The 21,697-nt window shown below is 43.0% G+C and overlaps 1 protein-coding gene across 1 annotated transcript in view; it reads right to left on the bottom strand.

Moving 5' to 3' along the window:
• jade2 (jade family PHD finger 2) overlaps positions 1-14,320 on the bottom strand; it is a 149,493-nt gene extending 135,173 nt beyond the window's left edge. The window contains exons 1-2 of the mRNA XM_029627126.2: positions 13,502-14,320; positions 1,637-1,700 (exon numbers count right to left, since the gene is read on the bottom strand). Of these exons, the coding sequence (XP_029482986.1) occupies positions 1,637-1,700; positions 13,502-13,594 (157 nt within the window). The 5' untranslated portion in view covers positions 13,595-14,320. The remainder of the gene's footprint in view (positions 1-1,636; positions 1,701-13,501) is intronic.
• Between the last annotated feature and the right edge of the window lie 7,377 nt (positions 14,321-21,697).

Below are 21,697 nucleotides of genomic sequence, written 5' to 3'. Positions count from 1 at the left end.
TAATTAACCAAACAGAAGACATTTAAGCCATCAGAAGAAACTTGATTTGTGATAAACATATTCCTAATCCCTCCATAGCCAACATGCTAGTGGTGGGTAACGTCCCAAATGCCCTATAGTGCATTACTTTTGACCAGAGCCCTAAGGGCCCAAGTGCATAACGGGATAGGGTGCCGTTTGGAAAGCAGCCAATATCTAGGGATGGCGTTAAACAGGGCTGGAGGCAGACCTCGTCATTCCAGTCTTCAGAGTCACTCTGTGATGAGTGGGTTTAAGTCAAAGGCCTAGAATGAATCCTCCGCTCGGCTGTACTGTGTGACGGCGTGTGTGTGTGTCCACGAGTCAAGACGAGCAGGCAGCGAGAGGTGGTCGTCATCAAGTCATTGTATTTATAGACCAAGATCACACCTCAGCCAGCCACAAAGTCCCTTGCAGCAACACAGGAGAGAAGGGAGAGACACTAATCTCCTCAATAACTGACATTTCCATTTGTACACAGTGACAGGTTGTTATTTTAAATGTGTGCTGTTCCAACTACCAGGAGGGAGTTGGGAGCCACGTCATGATGTAATCTCAGTGTGTGTGTTGGGATGGCTATGAGTGGACCACATGATATGGCTGTGGTGTGGTACCTCCACACATTGCAGAGCGACCGCAAATCAGAGCTACCCATCAAGGCCTGTTTTAATGACAAGCCCCAGGGGTAGCACAGGGACAAAAATGATCATTGGGATCCTTCAATTAGAAACATGATAACCCAAACCCATGTGGAACAGATGCAGGCTAGCCCGGGACCACTGGCGTGTTACCGGGACTCACAAACACTGGTTTAGGGAGCATCAAGCGGCGTAGCCCCCGGCACATGGCCCAGAGCTAAGGCCACTGGTCCAGCGGTAGGAGTTCCCCGTAGGCACACATCTCAGATCAGATTTCCTCCCCCAATCATGAATTAATCAAATTGAAGAAAAGAAAAAAAGCTAATCTGACCTTAGATCAGAGACTTGTGGTAATTTCATCCTATTTCTTCACAAGCATACATATGTCCATCACTTGGCCACCAACATTGTGGCTCACAGTGATCAGTCAGTTAATGGAAGTAGCCGTTGTGGTGATGCAGGTGTAAACATCTAGACACTGCCTGGGTCTTCGATCGGAGCCCAGGCCACTACAAAGAGTCAGGGATGCAGCGAGCGAAGAAAACAAGATGACAAGCAGCAGATTGTCAGAGTAGTAGAGAGGAGGCCAGGCTACTGACTGTTCCAGGCATCGGCAGTGTTGCAAATGGCATCTTATTCCCTACAGAGCACTACTTTCGACCAGGGCTCATAGGGTGCCATTAGGGACAGAACCGAGGCCAGACTAGTGATGGGTCCTGCCGCTGAGAATGTTCTGCCAAGCTGCTCTGTAGTTTATTCCGCCTGTTTGTTTGGTGTTTGGCTGCAGAGCGCGTCGGCCCTGTCCTAATCTCTCCCGTTTAGTCAGAGTACAGCTTTCATGACTCACTCCTAACTAATTTGTCTCCAATGGTGACAATCCCGCCCTTCTAGCTCTCCATTAACCTCCCCCCGGTATCCCATCCCCCCCCCTCACTCTCCAGACCTTTTTATCATCTCTAACTACATAAGTTTCAGCTCACTGTCAGTGGTGTCCGAGTCATTGCTGCTGGTGGAGTATTTTCTTCTCTTCTTCTCACTCTCCATCTGTTAGGGAAGAGAAGAATCAAATACAGAGACACATCAGTATACAGCAGCAATCACAGTACAGGCTACAGTTACTATACTGCTAGAGTCAAACTAGACCACAGAGTGAGTGAGTGAGTGAGTGAGAAGCTGAACTAGAGAGAGAAAAAGAAGCAGAGATGAGCAGAGAGAGAGCACGCGAGAGACAGAGCGGTGGTTATAACACAGGGAAGGGCGAGACTTTATGAGGATATCTGCTCTGTAGATATGCATGTCTGATTCCCCCATCAATCCACAGAAAGAGTACAGTGAGCCAGCAAAAGACAACTAGAGGAAAAAGCGGGTTATGGCCTTCAATGACTGAGCGCAGATTTATGTGGCCATAAAACAGAGCTTTTCCCTCTTATATTGGGCTCTTCCTGTTGCCTTGCTCAGCCTGCTGTAAACTTTACTAGTGGCATTTAGACTTCCAAATAGAGCTGCCTCTCATACTCCCTGTGCTTTAGAATAACTTGCTACGTAGTGGTGAGTACATAATGGACTTCCTCTGTCTGGCTTCGCTGGAGGTTCAGTGACCGAGGTATCCCTCAGGGATGTGTCGTTTTTCCTTTATTGTTTTACCCTCAGTGGCATATCAAAGACGTAGAGAAAGCAATAAAAGTGGGTGGTGGGAGTCATGTTTCATTCTGTAGGTTGAAGACAGCGACTCATCGCCTCCCCTCCACATCAGAGGGGAAAAACACTGGCGTGTCTGACCGACAGCTTTTCAACGGGGAAGAAAACCTGTGTGATTTGCCCCCCCCAAAATCCTTGTTAAGATTGAGACATTTCCATGGCCATGGAGAGGAAGAAGTCTGTGCTAGGTGCCAAAGAGGAATAACAGATGTATAAAGAATGCATTTTCCACTTCAACAATTTTTTTTTTATCCAGTGTGAGATCCATTTTCAGTTAAAACTCTTAAAATGCAGAGCAGGATTCCCCCAGAGGTGCTGTACTGTAGGAATGGAGGAACAGTCCTGCAGGAGGAGTCCCCTTGGTGACGACTTCGCACCATAAAACAAACAAAGTGCTCCACAGCACAGAGAGATCTAAATCAAACTGTATGTCACACGCTGCGAATACAACAAGTGTAGACTACCGTGAAATGCTTACTTAACAAGCCCTTAACCAACAGTGCAGTTCAAGAAGAGTTAAGAAAATATTTAACAAATACATTTAAAAAATAACACAATAACGAGGCTATATACAGGGGGTACCGGTAACGAGTCAGGGTGCGGGGGTACAGGTTAAAGGTCATTTGTACATGTAGGTAAGGGTGAAGTGACAATGCATAGATAATAAACAGCAAGTTGCAGCAGTGTAAAAACAAATGGAGAGGGGGGGGGCGGCAATGTAATAGTCCTGTGGCAATTTGATTAATTGTTCCGCAGTCTTATGGCTTAGGGGTAGAATCTGTTAACTTCGAGATAGGGGGCGCTCTTAATTTTGGGATAAAAAACGTTCGTTTTAAACAAGATATTTTGTCACGAAAAGATGCTCGACTATGCATGTAATTGACAGCTTTGGAAAGAAAAAAAAACTCTTGACGTCTCCAAAACTGCAAAGATATTATCTGTGAGTGCCCGAGAACTAATGCTACAGGCGAAACAAAGATGAAATTTCATACAGGAAATGGTCCGGATTTTGAATGCGCTGTGTTCCAATGTCTCCTTATATGGCTGTGAATGCGCCAGGAATGAGCTTACACTTTCTGTCGTTTCCCCAAGGTGTCTGCAGCATTGTGACGTATTTGTAGGCATATCATTGGAAGATTGACCATAAGAGACTACATTTACCAGGTGTCCGCCCGGTGTCCTCCGTCGAAATTATTGCGTAATCTCCAGCTCCATGCGCATTTCCATTTCCTTCAGAGGAGAAAGTCAACTGCCACGAATGATTTATCATCGATAGATATGTGAAAAACACCTTGAGGATTGATTCTAAACAACGTTTGCCATGTTTGTCGATATTATGGAGTTAATTTGGAAAAAAGTTCACGTTGTAATGACTTAATTTTCGGGTTTTTTTCTTACCCAAACGTGATGAACAAAACGGAGCGATTTCTCCTACACAAATCATTTTTGGGGAAAAACTGAACATTTGCTATCTAACAGAGTCTCCTCATTGAAAACATCTTAAGTTCTTCAAAGGTAAATGATTTTATTTGAATGCCTTTCTTGTTTTTGTGAAAATGTTGCATGCTGAATGCTAGGCTTAATGCTATGCTAGCTATCAATACTCTTACACAAATGCTTGTTTAGCTATGGTTCAAAAGCATATTTTGAAAATCTGAGATGACAGTGTTGTTAACAAAAGGCTAAGCTTGAGAGCAAATATATTTATTTCATTTCATTTGAGATTTTCATGAATAGCGTTATTGTAATGAGCTTGAGGCTATAAATAGGATCCCGGATACGGGATTGCTCGTCGCAACAGGTTAAGAAGCCTTTTGGACCTAGATTTAGTGCTCAGGTACCGCTTGCTGTGTGGTAGCAGGGAGAACAGTCCATGACTTGGGTGACTGGAGTCTCTGACAATTTTATGGGCTTTCCTCTGACACTGCCTATTATACAGGTCCTAGATTGCAGGAAGCTTGACCCCAGTGATGTACTGGGCCGTTCGCACTACCCTCTGTAGCGCCTTACGGTCAGATGTCGAGCAGTTGCCATACCAGGCGGTGATGCAACCGGTCAGGATGCTCTCGATGGTGCAGCTGGAGAACTCGTCGGCATACCATGCCTTGCACAGTGGCCAAGATGGATTACATTACTGCCCTGTGACCCCACAACGCCCCCCTTTTCACACATGCCTCAAATCACCAACTTCCGAATGGCGGCACGGCATAGCAAAACTGGCAGTGCCACTCCATCCGTAGTGGTAATGGGAGTAGAAGTGGTAGTATTGTGTACTCATGCCTGCTCACACTGTTCTTGGGGACATTCAACGCTGTAGAAATGTTTTGGTACCCTTCCCCAGATCTGTGCCTCGACACAATTCTGTCTCGAAGCTCTAGAGACAATTCATTCGACCTCATGCCTTAGTTTTTGCTTGTACATGCACTGTCAACGGTGGGACCTTGTATAGACAGGTGTGCGCCTTTCCAAATCATGTCCAATCAATTGAAGTTATCACAGGTGGACTCCAATCAAGTTGTACAAAACTTCATAAGGATGATCAATGGAAACAGGATGCAACAGAGCTCAATTTCGAGTCTCATAGCAAAGAGTCGGAATGCTTATGTAAATAAGGTATCTGTTTTTAACACATTTGCACAAAAAAAAAATCAAAAAACCTGTTTTCGCTTCATCATTATTTGGTAGTGTGTAGATTGCTGGGGATTTGCATTTTATCCTTTTTTAGAATAAGGCTGTAATGTAACATGTAAATGTGGAAAAAGTAAAGTGGTCTGAATTACTTTCCAAATGCCTAGATCGCAGGAATCAAGTTACTTTATTATAAATCCTTTTTCCTCCCCAATCTCGTGGTATCCAAATTGGTAGTTACAGTCTTGTCTCATCGCTGCAACTCCCATTACGGGAGAGGCTAAGGTCGAGAGCCGTGCGTCCTCCGAAACACAACCCGGCCAAGCCACACTGCTTCTTGACACAACGTCCACTTAACCCGGAAGCCAGCCGCACCAATGTGTCGGAGGAAACACAGTACACCTGGCGACCATCTAGTCAAACGGCTACCCAGACTATTTGCACCCCCCCCCGCCCACACACACACACACACACACACACACACACACACACCACTGCCACTCTCTGTGGTCATCTATGCATAGTCACTTTAATAACTCTACCTACATGTACATACTACCTCAACTCACCGGTGCCCCAGCACATTGACTCTGTACCAGCACCCCCCTGTATATATATATATATATATAGTTGTTTTTTACTGTTGCTCTTTAAAATTACTTTTCTCCTTGTCCGTTTTTTTTTTTTTTTTTTAACTGCACTGTTGGTTAGGGGCTCGTGAGTAAGCATTTCACTGTAAGGTCTACCAACGCCTGTTGTATTCGGTGCATGCGTCTAATAAAATTAGATTTGACCATGTCAGCGTGCATTGCGCCCGGCCCTCCACAGGAGTGTGCGATGGGACAGGAACATCCCTGCCGGCCAAACCCTCCCCTAACCCGGACTGCGCTGGGCCAAATGTGCGCCACCCCATGGGTCTCCCGGTCGCGGCTGGCTGCGATGGAGCCTGGACTCGAACCAGGCTCTCTAGTAGTACAGCTAACACTGCGATGCAGTGCCTTAGTCCACTGCGCCACTCGGGAGGCAGAATCAAGTTGGTATTTTCATGAGCGTTTATGTCTGCTTCTTGTCATGTTGTCTTTTTGGTCTGGTCTCCTTCGGCTGCGATTGTGCACCTTCCTTCCCACACAACACACCTCTCTGACAAGCGGTTTCAACTCATTTGTATTTGAGAATCTGTCCAACGAAATCGATCATATGGACACCGAAAGACAAACATTATTTTACTGAAATAGAGAAGTTACCCTTTTTATGTCTCAACTCCTCAAACTGCGTGCAGAGCAGACACTACTAAAACAGGAGTATCAATTAATATTCATTCTGGAAAATGTCTGCTCAGTTTGTTGCGTGCAGCACTGCTCTACCGCTAGCTACATTTTAGCCAAAATACTGTTACACTAACTAGAGGTCGACCGATTATGATTGTTCGACACCGATACTGATTATTGGAGGACCCCAAAAAAAACGATACCGATTCAAATCGGCCGATTTTTTTTTTGTAATAATGACAATTACAACCATACTGAATTAACACTTATTTTAACTTGATATAAAACATCAATAAAATCAATTTAGCCTCAAATAAATAATGAAATATGATCAATTTGGTTTAAATAATGCAAAAACAAAGTGTTGGAGAAGAAAGTAATGTGTGCCATGTAAAAAAAGCTAACGTTTAAGTTCCTTGCTCAGAACATGAGAACATATGAAAGTTGGTGGTTCCTTTTAACATGAGACTTCAATATTCCAAGGTAAGAGGTTTTAAGTTGTAGTTAATATAGTATTTATAGGACCATTTCTCTCTATACCATTTGTATTTCATATACCTTTGACTATTGGATGTTCTTATAGGCACTATTGTATTTGCCAGTGTAACAGTATGGCTTCCGTCCCCCTCCTTGCCCCTACCTGGGCTCGAACCAGGAACACATCGACATCAGCCACACTCGAAGCATAGTTACCCATCACTCCACAAAAGCCGCGGCCCTTGCAGAGCAAGGGGAATAACTACTCCAAATCTAAAAGCGAGTGACGTTTGAAACAGTATTAGCGCACACCCAGCTAACTAGCTAGCCATTTCACATTGGTTACACCATTAGACATTAGGCTGATAGGCTTGAAGTCATAAACAGCGCTGTGCTTGCGAAGAGCTGCTGGCAAAATGCTGCTGCTGCTGGGCCTGCTGCTGCTCAGTCAGACTGCTCTATCAAATGAGACTTAATTATAACATAATAACACACAGAAATACGAGCCTTTGGTCATTAATATGATCGAATCCGGAAACTATCATTTCGAAAACAAAACGTTTATTATTTCAGTGAAATACAGAACCGTTCTGTATTTTATCTAACGGGTGGCATCCCTAAGTCTAAATATTCTTGTTACATTGCACAACCTTCAATGTATGTCATAATTACGTAAAATTCTTGCAAATTAGTTCGCAATGAGCCAGGCAGCCCAAACTGTTGTATATACCCTGACTCTGCGTGCAATGAACGCTAGAGAAATTACACAATTTCACCTGGTTAATATTGCCTGCTAAACTGGATCAGTAGTTATAACTAGTGATTATGATTGATAGTTTTTTTTATAAGATAAGTTTAATGCTAGCTAACAATTTACCTTGGCTTCTACTGCATTCGCGTAACAGGCAGGCTACTCGTGGAGTGCAATGGTTAGAGCGTTGGACTAGTTAACTGTGCGGTTGCAAGACTGCAACCCCTGAGATGACAAGGTGAAAATCTGTCATTCTGCCCCTGAAGAAGGCAGTTAACCCACCGTTCCTAGGCAGTCATTGAAAATAAGAACGTGTTCTTACCTGACTTGCCTAGTTTAATAAAAAATAAAATAAAACATTTTAATAAATCGGAAATCAGCGCCCAAAATACCGATTTCCGATTGTTACGAAAACTTGAAATCGGCCCTAATTAAATCGGCCATTCCGATTAATCGGTCGACCTCTAATACTAACTATCTACGCTGTGTATTATAAAACGTGCAATAAGCATGAAACAATTATATAAGGAATTGCCAACTAATTCTCATTGAGAAATAAGGTAGCCCACTTGATTTCAACATCTGTACAAATTGGACAGGCCAACACGCTGTTCAAACAGAAGGGACAGAAGGGTCTATTCATAACAGTTCAAAATATTCTCCCTTGTTAGCACATGCATAAAATATCAAATATACAAATTTGCTGGTCACTCACTAGCATGTGGGCTTGTGCTTAAAATATTGTTCATGAGACCGGTGGTTTATTGCTATTGAGACACAGCCGTGTGTACTTAGCCTCTAAATCCATGATATGTTTGTTGCTAATTTTGCTTGCTGCCTGCTCCCGAGGGTGCATTTGGTCTGTGGCCCTTCCATGGCTACATTGTGTAGCATAGTCGTAGGCTACTCTCCCATGAGGATTCTGCTGCCGTTTCAAAATGGCACACTAATCACTATTTGGTGCACTAATTTTGACCCTAGCCAATAGGATGCCATGTTGGGACACAACCATACCCTCACTGAATGACCTCAGCAGCGACCCCAGGGGACCAGCCCAACATATGAACAACAAAAGATATCACGGATTTCCTTTAACATCACCTTCACGGCTCCGGTCCAGCCACAGGTCTTAAGACAATATTTATTGATGCTGCTGCATTATGGGGGAAAAAATAACATAAGTAAAGAGGTGGAAGCAAGAAGGGGGGAGGACAGGACCAAATCATTTTCTACAGTCTCTCTCTCGCCTGACAGTGCTGACAAACAATGAAAGGGACCCGAGTGCCAAAACAAGGGAAGAGGGAGGGGAGGGCTGTTGCAGGAGGAAAAGAGGAGATTAATCCCCCTGCTCTCACCTCCCCTGCCATCAGGAGTTCATTAGCCCCAGTGAGGGATGGAGGAGTGCACATTGCCCTTCACTCACACTAACACGGGCCCGGCTACCTCCCTGTTGGTATCTTCCTCCTCCCACCACCACCACCCTGTTTACCCCCCCCCTACCCCTCATTTACAACAGGGGCCCAAGCAAGCATATGTCTGCATGTCCAACCATTTAAGTTTCCTGGCTGGACACTTGTGTTACCTTGAGGTAAATAAAGAGTTAAAACCTAGGGGACCGATTGCTGTTTATCGTTTCCTTTCATTCCCAAATTGTGGCCTTGACCATTTGTTGCCATCAGAGAATGAACGCTGCTTTTTGGATGTGTATCCTTGTACAAGGGTTGGTGTTGTGTTGATTATTAGCAGACAGCAGTAAATACAGACACCAACCCAAAGCTTGGTGCTTTTTAAAGACGCCTTGCTTTACAGAGGCTACTGACTGGTGTAATCAGGCACTGCCGGCAGACATAAAAATGGACCGTTTTTCAAGCCTTTTCATGTGCCGGGAAACTAGAGATGCTGGGTAATCTACCTGGCTTTGATGCAAGGTGAAAAGGGCAGGGAGAAAAAGACAGCCACCAGACAACCACCGACTGTATCACCATCAGCAAAGCCTCCGATTACCTTCTTGAACAGGCTGGGGACTTGCGTTCTATCCAAGGTCTGGTACACAGTTTGCGTCCCCAATGGCATCAATTTATAGCGCACTACTTTATAAAAAAAAATAAAAAATAAAAAAATTAAATTACATAAAAAGGGCCCTGGTCAAAAGTAGTGCACTATGTAGGGAATATGGTACCATTTGGGACAGAACAAGTAGTTTGACAAGTGTCATTTGTTCAGTACCACTGACTGCCACAGGAGCTGGGCTTTATCATTTCCCTTATTCAGAAGGACACAGTGTCAAAGAAAGCATGAAAAGCTGTTATTCCAAAAAAGCCTTTTGAAATGTGTTGCATGTATGTTTGTTTAGCTTGTGTGTTTTGTGTTTCAGTCCTGCATCACAGCCGAGGGGAGAAAAAAAAAAGGGAAAAAAAATACATTTTCCATTCCTCCTGCATCATACCCTGCTCCGCAATTATATTTCAATAACAATTCGTGAGTCACCGGGCCGGGTGAAAGACATTCATCTCCTGGCGTTTCCAGAGATTTCATCCGCCCTCTGCCCACTGAACAGCAGGCTCCCACTGAGACCTTGACAGGCTCAGTTAATGAGCATCCATTCCAGGCCACAGCAGGGCCATCCGCAGCAGAGAACACACACACACACACACACACACACACACACAGACATGAAAGCACACAAACGTTCTTACATAAACATGATGCATGCACACGCTTACACACAAACAAGCATGCAAGTACATGGTCACACACGCACAGGCTACAACACACACACACCGCTACACATGTAAGGAGATAAACAGCCAAGGATGATGAAATGAGCTCAAGCCAACAACCATCCCTATTCACGAGAATGCCTTACCAAGAGAGAACAACAACGTACAAAATAGGGACCAATTTGAGGTAAAAAGGAGTTGGAGCACCACACAACAACAAAAAGGTGAACAGGCGACTGACGTTGACGGCAGTTTGTCGTGGAAACGTCAGTCACCTGTTCGCATCGTATACAATGGATTAGCGTTTGACTAGTAACTGAAAGGTTGCAAGATCCAATCCCGAGCTGAGAAGGTAAACATCTGTCGTTCTGCCACTGAACAAGGCAGTTAACCCACTGTTCCTAGGCCTTCATTGAAAATAAGAATGAGTTCTTAACTGACTTGCCTAGTTAAATAAAGTTTTTTTTTAAAATAGAGCACAAATAAATCACTTCCTCTTCCTCTTTCTTTGCTGAAGCGCAAATGCCCACCTAGACTCTTACCCTTCCTATTCCTTTCCCCCTGCGTGGATGTCATCTCCCTCCCTTGACACGTAGTAGTAACACACACACACTGCTTGGGGAGGTTACTGAGGCGAGTGTGTGTGTGTACAGTTGGAGAGATGTTAAAATGACATGAGCAGCAGTCAGGGACTCCATTCATGAAACCCCCGTGGAGTAGCTGCTAATACCATACTGCATATCATGTGAGGTACTTGCCCCCTTTTTTCAATCAGAGAGTGCTAACACACACATACGCAGATTAGGAGCCCGCCCACACACGCACCTGTAACATAGATTACTAACACACATGTACACACTCCCCCCGAGCGACCCCCACCTCCCCCCTCCATGTAATCAACTGTGTTTTTCTAGGTAAGAGTATCTGACCGAGAGAGATAGATGCACTTCCTGACTTCCTGCCAAATGTATGACTATATTAGACACGTAAATTATATACACACACACACAAAAGTATGTGGACACCCCGTATAAATCAGTGGATTCGGCTATTTCAGCCACACCTGTTGCTTACAGGTGTATAAAAATCGAGCACACAGCCGTGCAAACTCCATAAACAAACATTGGCAGTAGAATTGCCTTACTGAAGAGATCAATGACCTTCAGCGTGGCACAATCATAGGATGCCACCTTTCCCTGTTTCAGCATGACAAAGCAAGGTCCATACAGAACTGGTTTTTCAAGATCGATGTGGAAGAACTTGACTGGCCTGCACAGAGCCCTGACCCCCATCGAACACCTTTGGGATGAATTAGAACGCCGACTGCGAGCCAGGCCTAATCGCCCAACATCAGTGTGACCTAACAAATGCTTGTGGCTGAATGGAAGCAATTTTCCAATATCTAGTGGAAAGCTTTCCCAGAATAGTGGAGGCTGTTATAGCAGAAATGGGGGGAGACCAACTCCATATTAAATACCCATAATTTGGAATGAGATGTTCGACGAGCAGGTGCCCACATATACTTTGGTCATGTAGTGTTTCCCTCAGATTACACAGACCCACAAAGAATTCGAAACACAAATCAAATTTTGATAAACTCATATCTACTACCACAGTGTGCCATCACAGCAGCAAGATGTGTGACATGTTGCCACAAGAAATGAGCAACCAGCGAAGAATAAACTTATATTTATCAGTTTATTTATTTCCCCTTTCGTACTTCAACTATTTTCACATTGTTACAACACTGTACATAGCCATAATATAATATTTGAAATGTCTATTACTTTGAGACTTGTGAGTGTAATGTTTACTGTTCATTTCAGTTTTGTTTATTATCTATTTCAATTGCTTTGGCAATGTAAACATGTTTCCCCATGCAAATAAAGCCCTTTGAATGTAAATTTAATTGAGAGAGAGAGAGAGAGAGCGTGCTCTTATGCCCCCACACCATGACTCATCTCCTGTTTCATGGGGGTAGAGCTGTCACAACTGGGTCCCAACATGATTCAGACTTAATTGATTCAAGGAAGGGACCAGTTCAATTACATTTGTGCAATAAGAGGAGCAGGATGGATTGTGCAGTCTACTACTCTAAATCACTGGAGGTAATGGATTGTAAGAAATTTTTACTTTTTTGTTTGTTGTTAAAGAGGACCATAAATACATAAACATTTGGATGTACTCGAGGTTATGTGCTGTAAAGTACACTTCACATACATTGGCGCCCCCCATAACAAACCAAAACCCCTCTTCCAATAAGAACTGAAAATATAAATGTGAGCCCCCCCCACAACTGTCAAAGATTTCAGCGCGTGGCACTTAAGAGAGTCTCAATGTGTAATTCAAAACACTGAAAATATCTTGACCCCAAATACATCTGATTATGAACATCAAGTTCTCGTTTCTTAAAATGGGAACATCAAGATGCTGCTCTGTCCCCTCTACTCGCCATGCGCAGCACCCCCCCCCCCCCCCCCCCGATCTATGAGCACAGAGTTTCTGAAGGTAAACAATAGCCACTCCCCCTACAGTTAGAACTGCACAGCGAGAGAGCCAGGGAGGGGAGAGGAGAGTTAACAAGCTTGTTCTAATTCTTAGATAGGTGCGTGCTTAGCCTTCCGAAATACACACTCCACTTCTTGGGAACGCAATTGGCATTCACGTGCGATTTCAAACCCACAAGCGAGCGACACTGGATGGCGACAGTAACTTTAGACAAATCCAGTTTTATAGCGCAATCGTTATTACCAAAAATTCTGCTCATTTGATCTTTTCAACGGGCAGATAATATCCGATCACTCGTCATTAGCCCAGCATGTGCATTTTCAGCGCCATATGTTGGCGAGACGCGCTCCCTCCTCGCGACACACACACTTGCACGACTCATGCATAAGTTGTCAATAATTGCTTCGAATTCAACAAAATAATTAATTAGCCATTTGTTTCACTGAAGCATGTTACGCAAGAGCACCTCAGGAAAATCCCGCTACCGAAATTATTTCATAACAGCGGTGAACATAGCTATGACCGCCCGCCTGTAAATAATACTCGCTGCGTAGTTGGCGTTGCTAACATTGCTTGCAAACTGGGACCTGACATTTTCATATTTTCGAAAATAAGAAGTTGCAGTTGAACGTTCTTCTTGTGTTAACTATTTGTGTGGCTATCACAACCATCTGACCCACATGCACTAACGTTACACATTTCACTACCAGCTCTGGAAGTGTGCTTTTTCTCCCCGTGCTAACGTTACATGCTACTACTGTACTTCTTGGGGGAAGAAACCAAAATCGAACCTACCTTTTTACCTTGATTGCAGTCAGCTTCCGATGGCGAAAACGTCCTCGACTCTGGACGATGAGAAATCACGAAATCATTTGAAGTTAACCACATGTAGTGACAGTGAATTTCACGGTGGTCAAATTCCAGTGCAACTACCCTAGCTAGTTAGCTAGTTAACGTTAGCCCACCGACTATCCACGTTGGTGACAGGACGTGCCTGCGAGGCTGTGGTGACAGCACGTCGATCAGATGCTCTCCCAAGAGAGTCCAAATAAAAAGTAGCAATTTACTAATTTAATCCATTATAAAGTCTATCCGGCAGCATAACATTATTACACAAAACTGCGATGGCCGCCTTCGCAGTTATCAGCTAAATACAGTTAAATGTAGCTAACTGTTAGCTACCTTTAGCAGACTTTAGGAGTATCATTCGTAAATCCAAATTGTCTAACGGCTTGCAAGATAGCCTCGAGCTGCAGCCAGCAAGTCAGTTCTAATGTAAGCTAAAGCTATGCCGGGTATAGCAAGGTAAGCTAACAAATCTCATTTTCAAAGCCATGTCGCATTTGAAAATAGTCCAATGTGATATATCCCCCAGGTCCCGATTTGTCACGTGAGTGTGTTTTCAGATCCAGTAGGGGAGAAGAAAAAATATATATATGTGCTTCATTTTCATGGAATGAAATGTTGCAAGCTAGTTTCGAGACGTTCTGCCGGAAAAACCCAGTCGCCTGCCCATTTGCTTCCCCTCTTGCCCGCTCATGTTCTCCCTCTTGTGCGAGGGTTCTGCAACCTCACAACAAAAATAAGCTCCTACTTTAAACTCTTTTGGCGCCATATTAATGACGTACTTTACATTTTGCCGTTACTGAAAGCCGATTCAAATGTCTTTACGATGGGTTCATTTCGCCAAAAAACTCAAACCTGACATGGAAATCAAATGGAATTATATTCTTCACCTATCACTCGTTTGAAAGTGAACCCCACCGTTTAGTGTAAGCGGTTTGTTAAATCGGGTTAATATCTGCTCAATAATTGGGCATTTACCGATAAAAAAATGGGCTATTCATATTTCCTTTCGTAATAAGAAAGACATTGAAGAAATGTGGAAATAACGTTAGGCTTACTTTCAAACGTTTTAATAGCCTATTTCAACTACTCCAAGCCATGCTGTTAGTTCACACAGACAAGTGATATCAATTGCACAGCATTTACTACTTTCTATTAGGAGTGATGTGTATTTTGCCGGATCTCCGCCAGTCTAGGTTATTGATAAAAAAGGGACATTGTACAATTCCCATGCAGAAGCGTTCGAAAATAAACAAAATCATTGGACCTGGGCCGGAGCGAAATTGAATAGAAGTGAATACCATTACAGAAAGTTCGACATCAAACGCTCTGCATGGAATTATTGGATTGTCGTAACCTTAGTATATTTTACAGCTAGTCTCCGGTGAGGGTTACTGTGTATCTGGTAGTAATTGCACGCGCCTTCATGTAATTGCGCGTGGCCACCCAGCCAATGATGCATGGCAGTATTTTTTTTTCTATATCAATGATTGTTGTTGTGTTTCTGACATTATATATTTGCACCCTTGGCACGCATTTCAAAAAAAAAATAAAAAAATACAAGCGTTGTAGGCTTTTCTTTACCCATCTCACATAACCGCGGGAAGTGAGGGTGCACCCTCTGAAAAATATGGGGGGGAAAAAACAGGCATTTTGGAAATAAATATTTTTTTCACATAAGTAGTGCCCTGGGCATTTAATTGTTCTGTATTAGTGTACCAATACCCCCCCCCCAAGTGAAATGATAGACACACTAGCTTTTTCTGGCACAGATTCAATTCAAACGTGCTGTAGCAGCCTGCCCCGCACCACAGGTGGGTTAAGTCCCTTGAGAAAACACACAATGCCTCTCCATGGGTATTTGATTGTACTGACCGTTAATTTACTGTCTGCTGGACTCATCGTTTATTTAGCAAAAAATTCATCCATGCTGCAACATATATCAGGTCTGTCCCAAATGCCAGACTATTCCCCATATACACTTTAAAGGGAATATGGTGCCAAATGAGTTGTGGTTCTCTTTCATTCGGTTTGATTGTGGCATCCAATAGGCTTTTGATTAGGCCAGGACGGGGCATCCAAATGTCAGCTACCTACATCAATGCCACTGTATCTCATGATTGATAATATTACAACAAACTGCTTGTCGGGACTGGAGAATAGGTGCCAATTCTGATAGTTCAGAGGTTATTCTAGGGCAGCCTGACAAACCTGGGAGACTGACAGACTGAAACGCCTGCAGAAAGAAAGACAGATCCTCAAATTTGTTTCATTATGGTCTAGACTCCTAGAATTATCTAGGCCATCCGTTGATTTTTTACATTACAGCCCTTTCATACTTTAAATCCCTATAGAGATCATCAGCACAGCAGTATTGTATAATGATATTTACATTTAATATGATATGGTACAGCCTTTAAAAAAAACAGTGATTTAAAAGGGTGCAATGTTTTAAACCGAGGTATGAAGATGTGATCATTGTCTTCTGAGTCAGAAGCCGATGATTGAGATCTACTATCTCCATCTGTATTCAATTCAAGTCATCATGTGTTTTCCTGTACTTCTCTCATACTTGTCCCATTTGCGAGGCAGTGACCTTCTCAGGCTGCGTCCCAAATGGCTCCATATTCCCTTATATGCTCCACTACTTTTGAGCAGGGCCCATGTGATATTGGAGTGGGGGTACTTCTTCCTTGGCTCATTCCCAGCATGCTGCTGAAAAGGCTACCTGTTGTCTGCATGTCTCCCAATTACAGTTTTCTCTTGACTAAGCATACATTAGATGACTCATCAAAAATATGTGTTTCCACGCCTCTTGGAACAGTGTATTATTTCAGCATCATTGTGTATTTTATGCTGAGTGAAAATGTGTGCTATGTGGCTATAAACAGAATGGGGATCAAATGGGTTGTAAGCTGCCCATATTTAACATCATCAAGATTGCAGGTATGTTTGATGGAGATTGAGATAGGAATGTGTGCACCTCATTGTATTTTAACCACTGGGATTCCCCCTTCTAATGAGTGCACACACACCTACAAGCAGAAGTGGCAGAGGAGTGCTTTACGATCGGATGCTGAGCAGTTGCCATACCAGGTGGTGATGCAACCGGTCAGGATGCTCTCGATGGTGCAGCTGTAGAACTTTTTGAGGATCTGGGGACCAATACCAAATCCCATACTAAGTCTCCTGAGGGGGAAAAGGCATTGTCATGGCCTCTTCATGACTTTCTTGATGTGTTTGGACCACGATAGTTTGTTGGTGATGTGGACACCAAGGGATTTGAAACTCTCGACCCGCTCCACTACGGTCCCGTTGATGTGAATGGGGGCGTGTTTGGCCCTCCTTTTCCTGTAGTCCACGATCATCTCCTTTGTCTTGCTCACATTGAGGGAGAGGTTGTTGTCATGGCACCACACTGCCAGGTCTCTGACCTCCTCCCTATAGGTTGTCTCATCGTTGTCAGTGATCATGGTGTTGGAGTCGTGCTTGTCCACGCAGTCATGGGTGAACAGTGAGAACAGGAGGGGACTAAGAATGCACCCCTGAGGGGCCCCAGTGTTGAGGATCAACATAGCAGATGTGTTGTTGCCTACCCTTGTCATCTGAGGGCGGCCTGTCAGGAAGTCCAGGATCCAGTTGAAGATGGAGGTGTTTAGTCCCAGGGTCCTTAGCTTCGAGATGAGCTTTCTGGGCACTATGGTGTTGAACGCTGAGCTCTAGTCAATGAACAGCATTCTCACATAGGTTCCTTTTGTCCATGTGGGAAAGGGCAGTGTGGAGTGTGATTGAGATTGCGTCATCTGTGGATCTGTTGGGGTGGAATGCGAATTGGAGTAGGTCTAGCGTTTCCAGGATGATGGTGTTGATATGAGCCATGACCAGCCTTTCAAATCACTTCATGGCTACCGATGTGAGTGCTACGGGGAGGTAGACATTTAGGCAGGTTACCTTCACTTTCTTGGGCATAAGGACTTTGGTGGTCTTCTTGAAATATGTATGTATTACAGACTCAGTCAGGGAGAGGTTGAAAATGTCAGTGAAGACACTTGCCAGTTGGTCCCCGCATGCTCTGAGTACACGTCCTGGTAATCCGTCTGCCCCTGCGGCCTTGTGAATGTTGACCTGTCTAAACGTCTTGTTCCCGTCGGCTACGGAGAGCGTGATCACAGAGAATAACCAAAAATGACCAATTAATATCAAATATTTGACACTGTGAAGGGGAGACTTCTCAAGATGTCAAGTGAAGTGACACCCTCCTCATAACAATTGAAGGGGAAGACCTACCTACATGTTCTATTACACTATTACACCTTCATCCCTTGTCTTGTTTCATTCATACCTGTCAGGATGCTGTCCCAACCTGTTCATATAGACAGAGTGAGGTAGGGTGGTCTCCCTCAGAACTGACGGAATTGTAAAGTATTTCTCTCTGATCTTGTTCCTGGCATGTCTGTAAGGGGGCCCTGGTCACATGAAGAGGCAGCCAAGGATGTGTCAGTATGTTCTTGGATGGTTTCCATTCAACCCTGCCTTTGAAAAAAAGGCCTTTATTTATTTTGGCCTGTAGCCTGGTAGTAAACCTGTAACCTGAGTTTGGGGTTGGGAAGATATAATTTATTTTTGATATGTCACAATGTTCATTTATAAAGGCTTTCTTTCTCTAAGGTCAAGTGACAAAATAGAATATAGGTTCTTACTGTATCTGTTGTTTTTTGGCAAATGGGTAAAGGAGTGATGTAAGAGTGATACTGCATATAGGTCACAGACTCGCAGTCCAAACAAAATGCTTTAGGTGGCATAGATTGTCATACCAGGTACACCACCCCCCCCCCACCACATATTTATTTGGTCAGTTAAACTAAAACTTTTAACTGTGCTCTACTCCAGCATTTTGGATTTTAGATCAATTATTGTATGAGGCGACAGTACAGAACCTCAGCCTTTTATTTTAGGGTATTTCCGTACATATCTGTTTTACTGTTTAGAAATTAAAGCACTTTATGCATCTAGCCCCCCCCATAAGTATTTGGACAAACTCATTTGTAGTGTATTAAACTAGACAAATGTTTTGTATGTCCTATATTCCAACACTCTTAGAAAAAAAGGTGCTTTCTAGAACCTAAAAGGGTTCTTCGGCTGTCCCCATAGGAGAACCCTTTGAAGAAACTTTTTGAGTTCGTCGACTGGAACCCTTTTTTCTAAAACTGCATTTCAGTTTGTTTTGGTTGTGTTTCAGATTATGTTGTGCCAAATAGAAATGGTCAATTATCTATTGTGTCATTTTGGAGTCAGTGTTACTGTAAATAAGAATATAATTAATGTTTCTGAACACTTCTACATTAATGTGGATGCTACAATGATTATAGATAATCATTAATGAATTGTTAATAATGGTGAGTGAGAAAGTTAGAGGCATAAATATCACCCCCCCCCCGCAAAAAAAAATTGGTATGAGGTTAGCATCTGTAACTTTTTTACTCATCATTATTCACGACTCGTTCAGGATTATCCATAGCATCCACATTACTGTAGAAGTACTCAGAAACATTGTATTCTTATTCTATGCTCATGGTAGAATTTATTATACAAGTGAAAACTCACAAATTTTACAGCACAATATAATTCTACCCCCCCCCCCCCCAAATACACACACACAAAAAAATGCCAAATCTCCTTGTTATTGGTAATGATATGAGGTTAGCATCTGTAATGGTGTGAGGTTAGCATCTGTAATGGTGTGAGGTTAGTCATTATTCACGACTCATTCATGATTATCCATAATCATGGTAGCATCCACATTCATGTAGAAGTACTCCGAAACAATGTATTCTTTATTCTATGCTAATGTATAGAATTTATTATACAAGAGACAAAATTCACAAATTCTACAGCACAATGGCAGAGTCATGTCTTAAGTGTAAAACTAAGAATGACTCAATAATCCATGCTTTCTGGGAATGCTATGAATTAGAATGGCACACACTTCTTGTGTCCCCCTAACCCACAATTATCTTCTTAATTGCATTGCAGAGTTGAATTGGATAAATCTGTTGAAATAGAGTGAGAACAGCTGAAGCTGTGTTTGAACCAACAACTTCGCAAAGTCAGGGCGAGGGTGTTACATCATGTGCTTAAAAGGTCCATATTTATTAGCAGAGGCTACAGGGTGGCTGATGCACATAAAGCAGGGTATATTTGTACACAGAGTCGGGAGTCAATTTAATGATTTCCCAAAAAAATCATCCAGTAATCAATAGTAGTGTAGACATTTGGAAAATGTTGTTCTCTGTTCGGTCACAGGATGGCGCTGTAATAAATACTGGTACCAAAGAGTTTCTTAAACACAGAGGCGCAACATCGCGAAACTTCCGGGGACGCTTGCGAAACAGACCAAACGGGGTCGAGAAGTCAATGAGAGAATTCTTCCTTAGTTGTTAATTTCCTCGAAATCTAAAGGCACAACCTAGTTTCGAGCCAATTTATTAACTATTTAAATATATTATTACTCCAACCTCGTAAAAGTGACAAAGTGACACGTTTTCATTTTCGTAAAAAACGACTTTATATCGAAGGAGTGCCTTTGATTTGACCGTTTGCACATGCGCAGTTTGGTGCGAGACGACCGTTCTACGCATGAGTTTTGCGTCGCCATGACATCGCCAACAAGTATGGTCAAGGATTTCGATTATCACGAGAAGTGGGCTTTTTGCTGTTGTTCTTCTGTGGGTCAGTATGAGGTTGTGATGAGTCTCACCCGATTTGAGAAGTTTGATGTGTCTCTTCGGAACATGGCACCCCTCGAGGGTAATATCTGGCGTTTCGTGGGAAGTCGATGTTGCAGAGATTAAAAATATTCCTGGAGTGATTGACGATCATCGGATGAATCGTGTGTTGAACGAATAAAAAGTGAAGAGCCTATCTGTTCTTTAGTTTTTTTATATGGAGTCTCTCAAGTGCAAACTACAGAGTCAGAGCATTTATTCCAAGACCAATGCAGTGTTGATCATTGTAAAGCTTTTGGAAATGTTTCAAGTGTTTGCAGAAGGGAGAAACTGAGATATTCAACCTGTGGAAAAGATCATAGCATGTGTTTTAAAAGTGATGAAAATGTGACATGTTGCAATTATGGTGGGAACCATGAAGCCATGTCTTTGGGAATGTTAAAAGGGATGAAGGTTCGAATGGTGCTCTTGAAGAGTCAAATTGTGGTGTTGATGTTGTATTGAGAGAGCAGAGAGACACGGAGAAAGCCTGGAGAACCATGTCAGTGACTTTTGAGGGGTGCACTTTCCACAGCACTCGCCGTGGTTACGTCACCACACACCTGTCATGAGCACCATTCGAACCTTCATCCCTTTTAACAGGGGTTGCCATTCAACACAGGACCCAGATATGTTAAAGGTTAAGAAGGTGGTCTTTATAGCTATGGTGATGAATGGCACTGTCAATGTGGGGAATAGATATAATTATGGATGTGGCGGAACAGTTCCTGGGACTGGTTGACTTCTCAGTGGAGGAGTTGCATGGAGGATTGTCACAAACCGTGTCACAAACCATTACCACCCTCTCAGGTCATGGAGCCTGAGAAGGGAGATATGGAGATTTGAAGGAAGGAACAAGTGGGAGGTTTTGGTTTTATCAATGTGTTTTTTTGATAGTTTTATTTTGGGTGGATTAAGTTAGTTTTCCCTATCACGTATGGGTTTTATTTGTACCTTGTTTTTTTTCAACCCCATCCAGTTGGTGGCGGTAATACACGTTTTGGGGTTGTAATCTGCCATGAAACCCATAGAATAAGGGCATTTCTACTGGAGACGGAGTTTTAGCCGATCTTCAAGCAGGCTTTGACGTGCTGGGCCTTGCTGTATAAACACAACTTTTCACCTCATAAATGTTTTATATGGAATAATGGGTCGATATTCGATAGAAACAAGATGTTATCTTACCGTAACTGGTTCTCGAAAAACAGTATCCTTGTCAGCCAATTAGTTAGTATTAGTGGGAATATATTTACGCTTAGAGAATTTATGGAAAGATACAACTTTAAGGTTTCAAGCAAGGAAAATTACACTTATAAAAGCTATACCTAGTGGGATAAAATATTTACTTCAGAATAATGCATATTTTGTAACATCTCCTATT

This window comes from Oncorhynchus nerka, linkage group LG22, assembly GCF_034236695.1.
Source record: "Oncorhynchus nerka isolate Pitt River linkage group LG22, Oner_Uvic_2.0, whole genome shotgun sequence".
NCBI lineage: Eukaryota > Metazoa > Chordata > Actinopteri > Salmoniformes > Salmonidae > Oncorhynchus > Oncorhynchus nerka.
The sequence above is the reverse complement of the archived record's forward strand: the minus strand, read 5'-3'. Positions and strand labels throughout refer to the sequence as shown.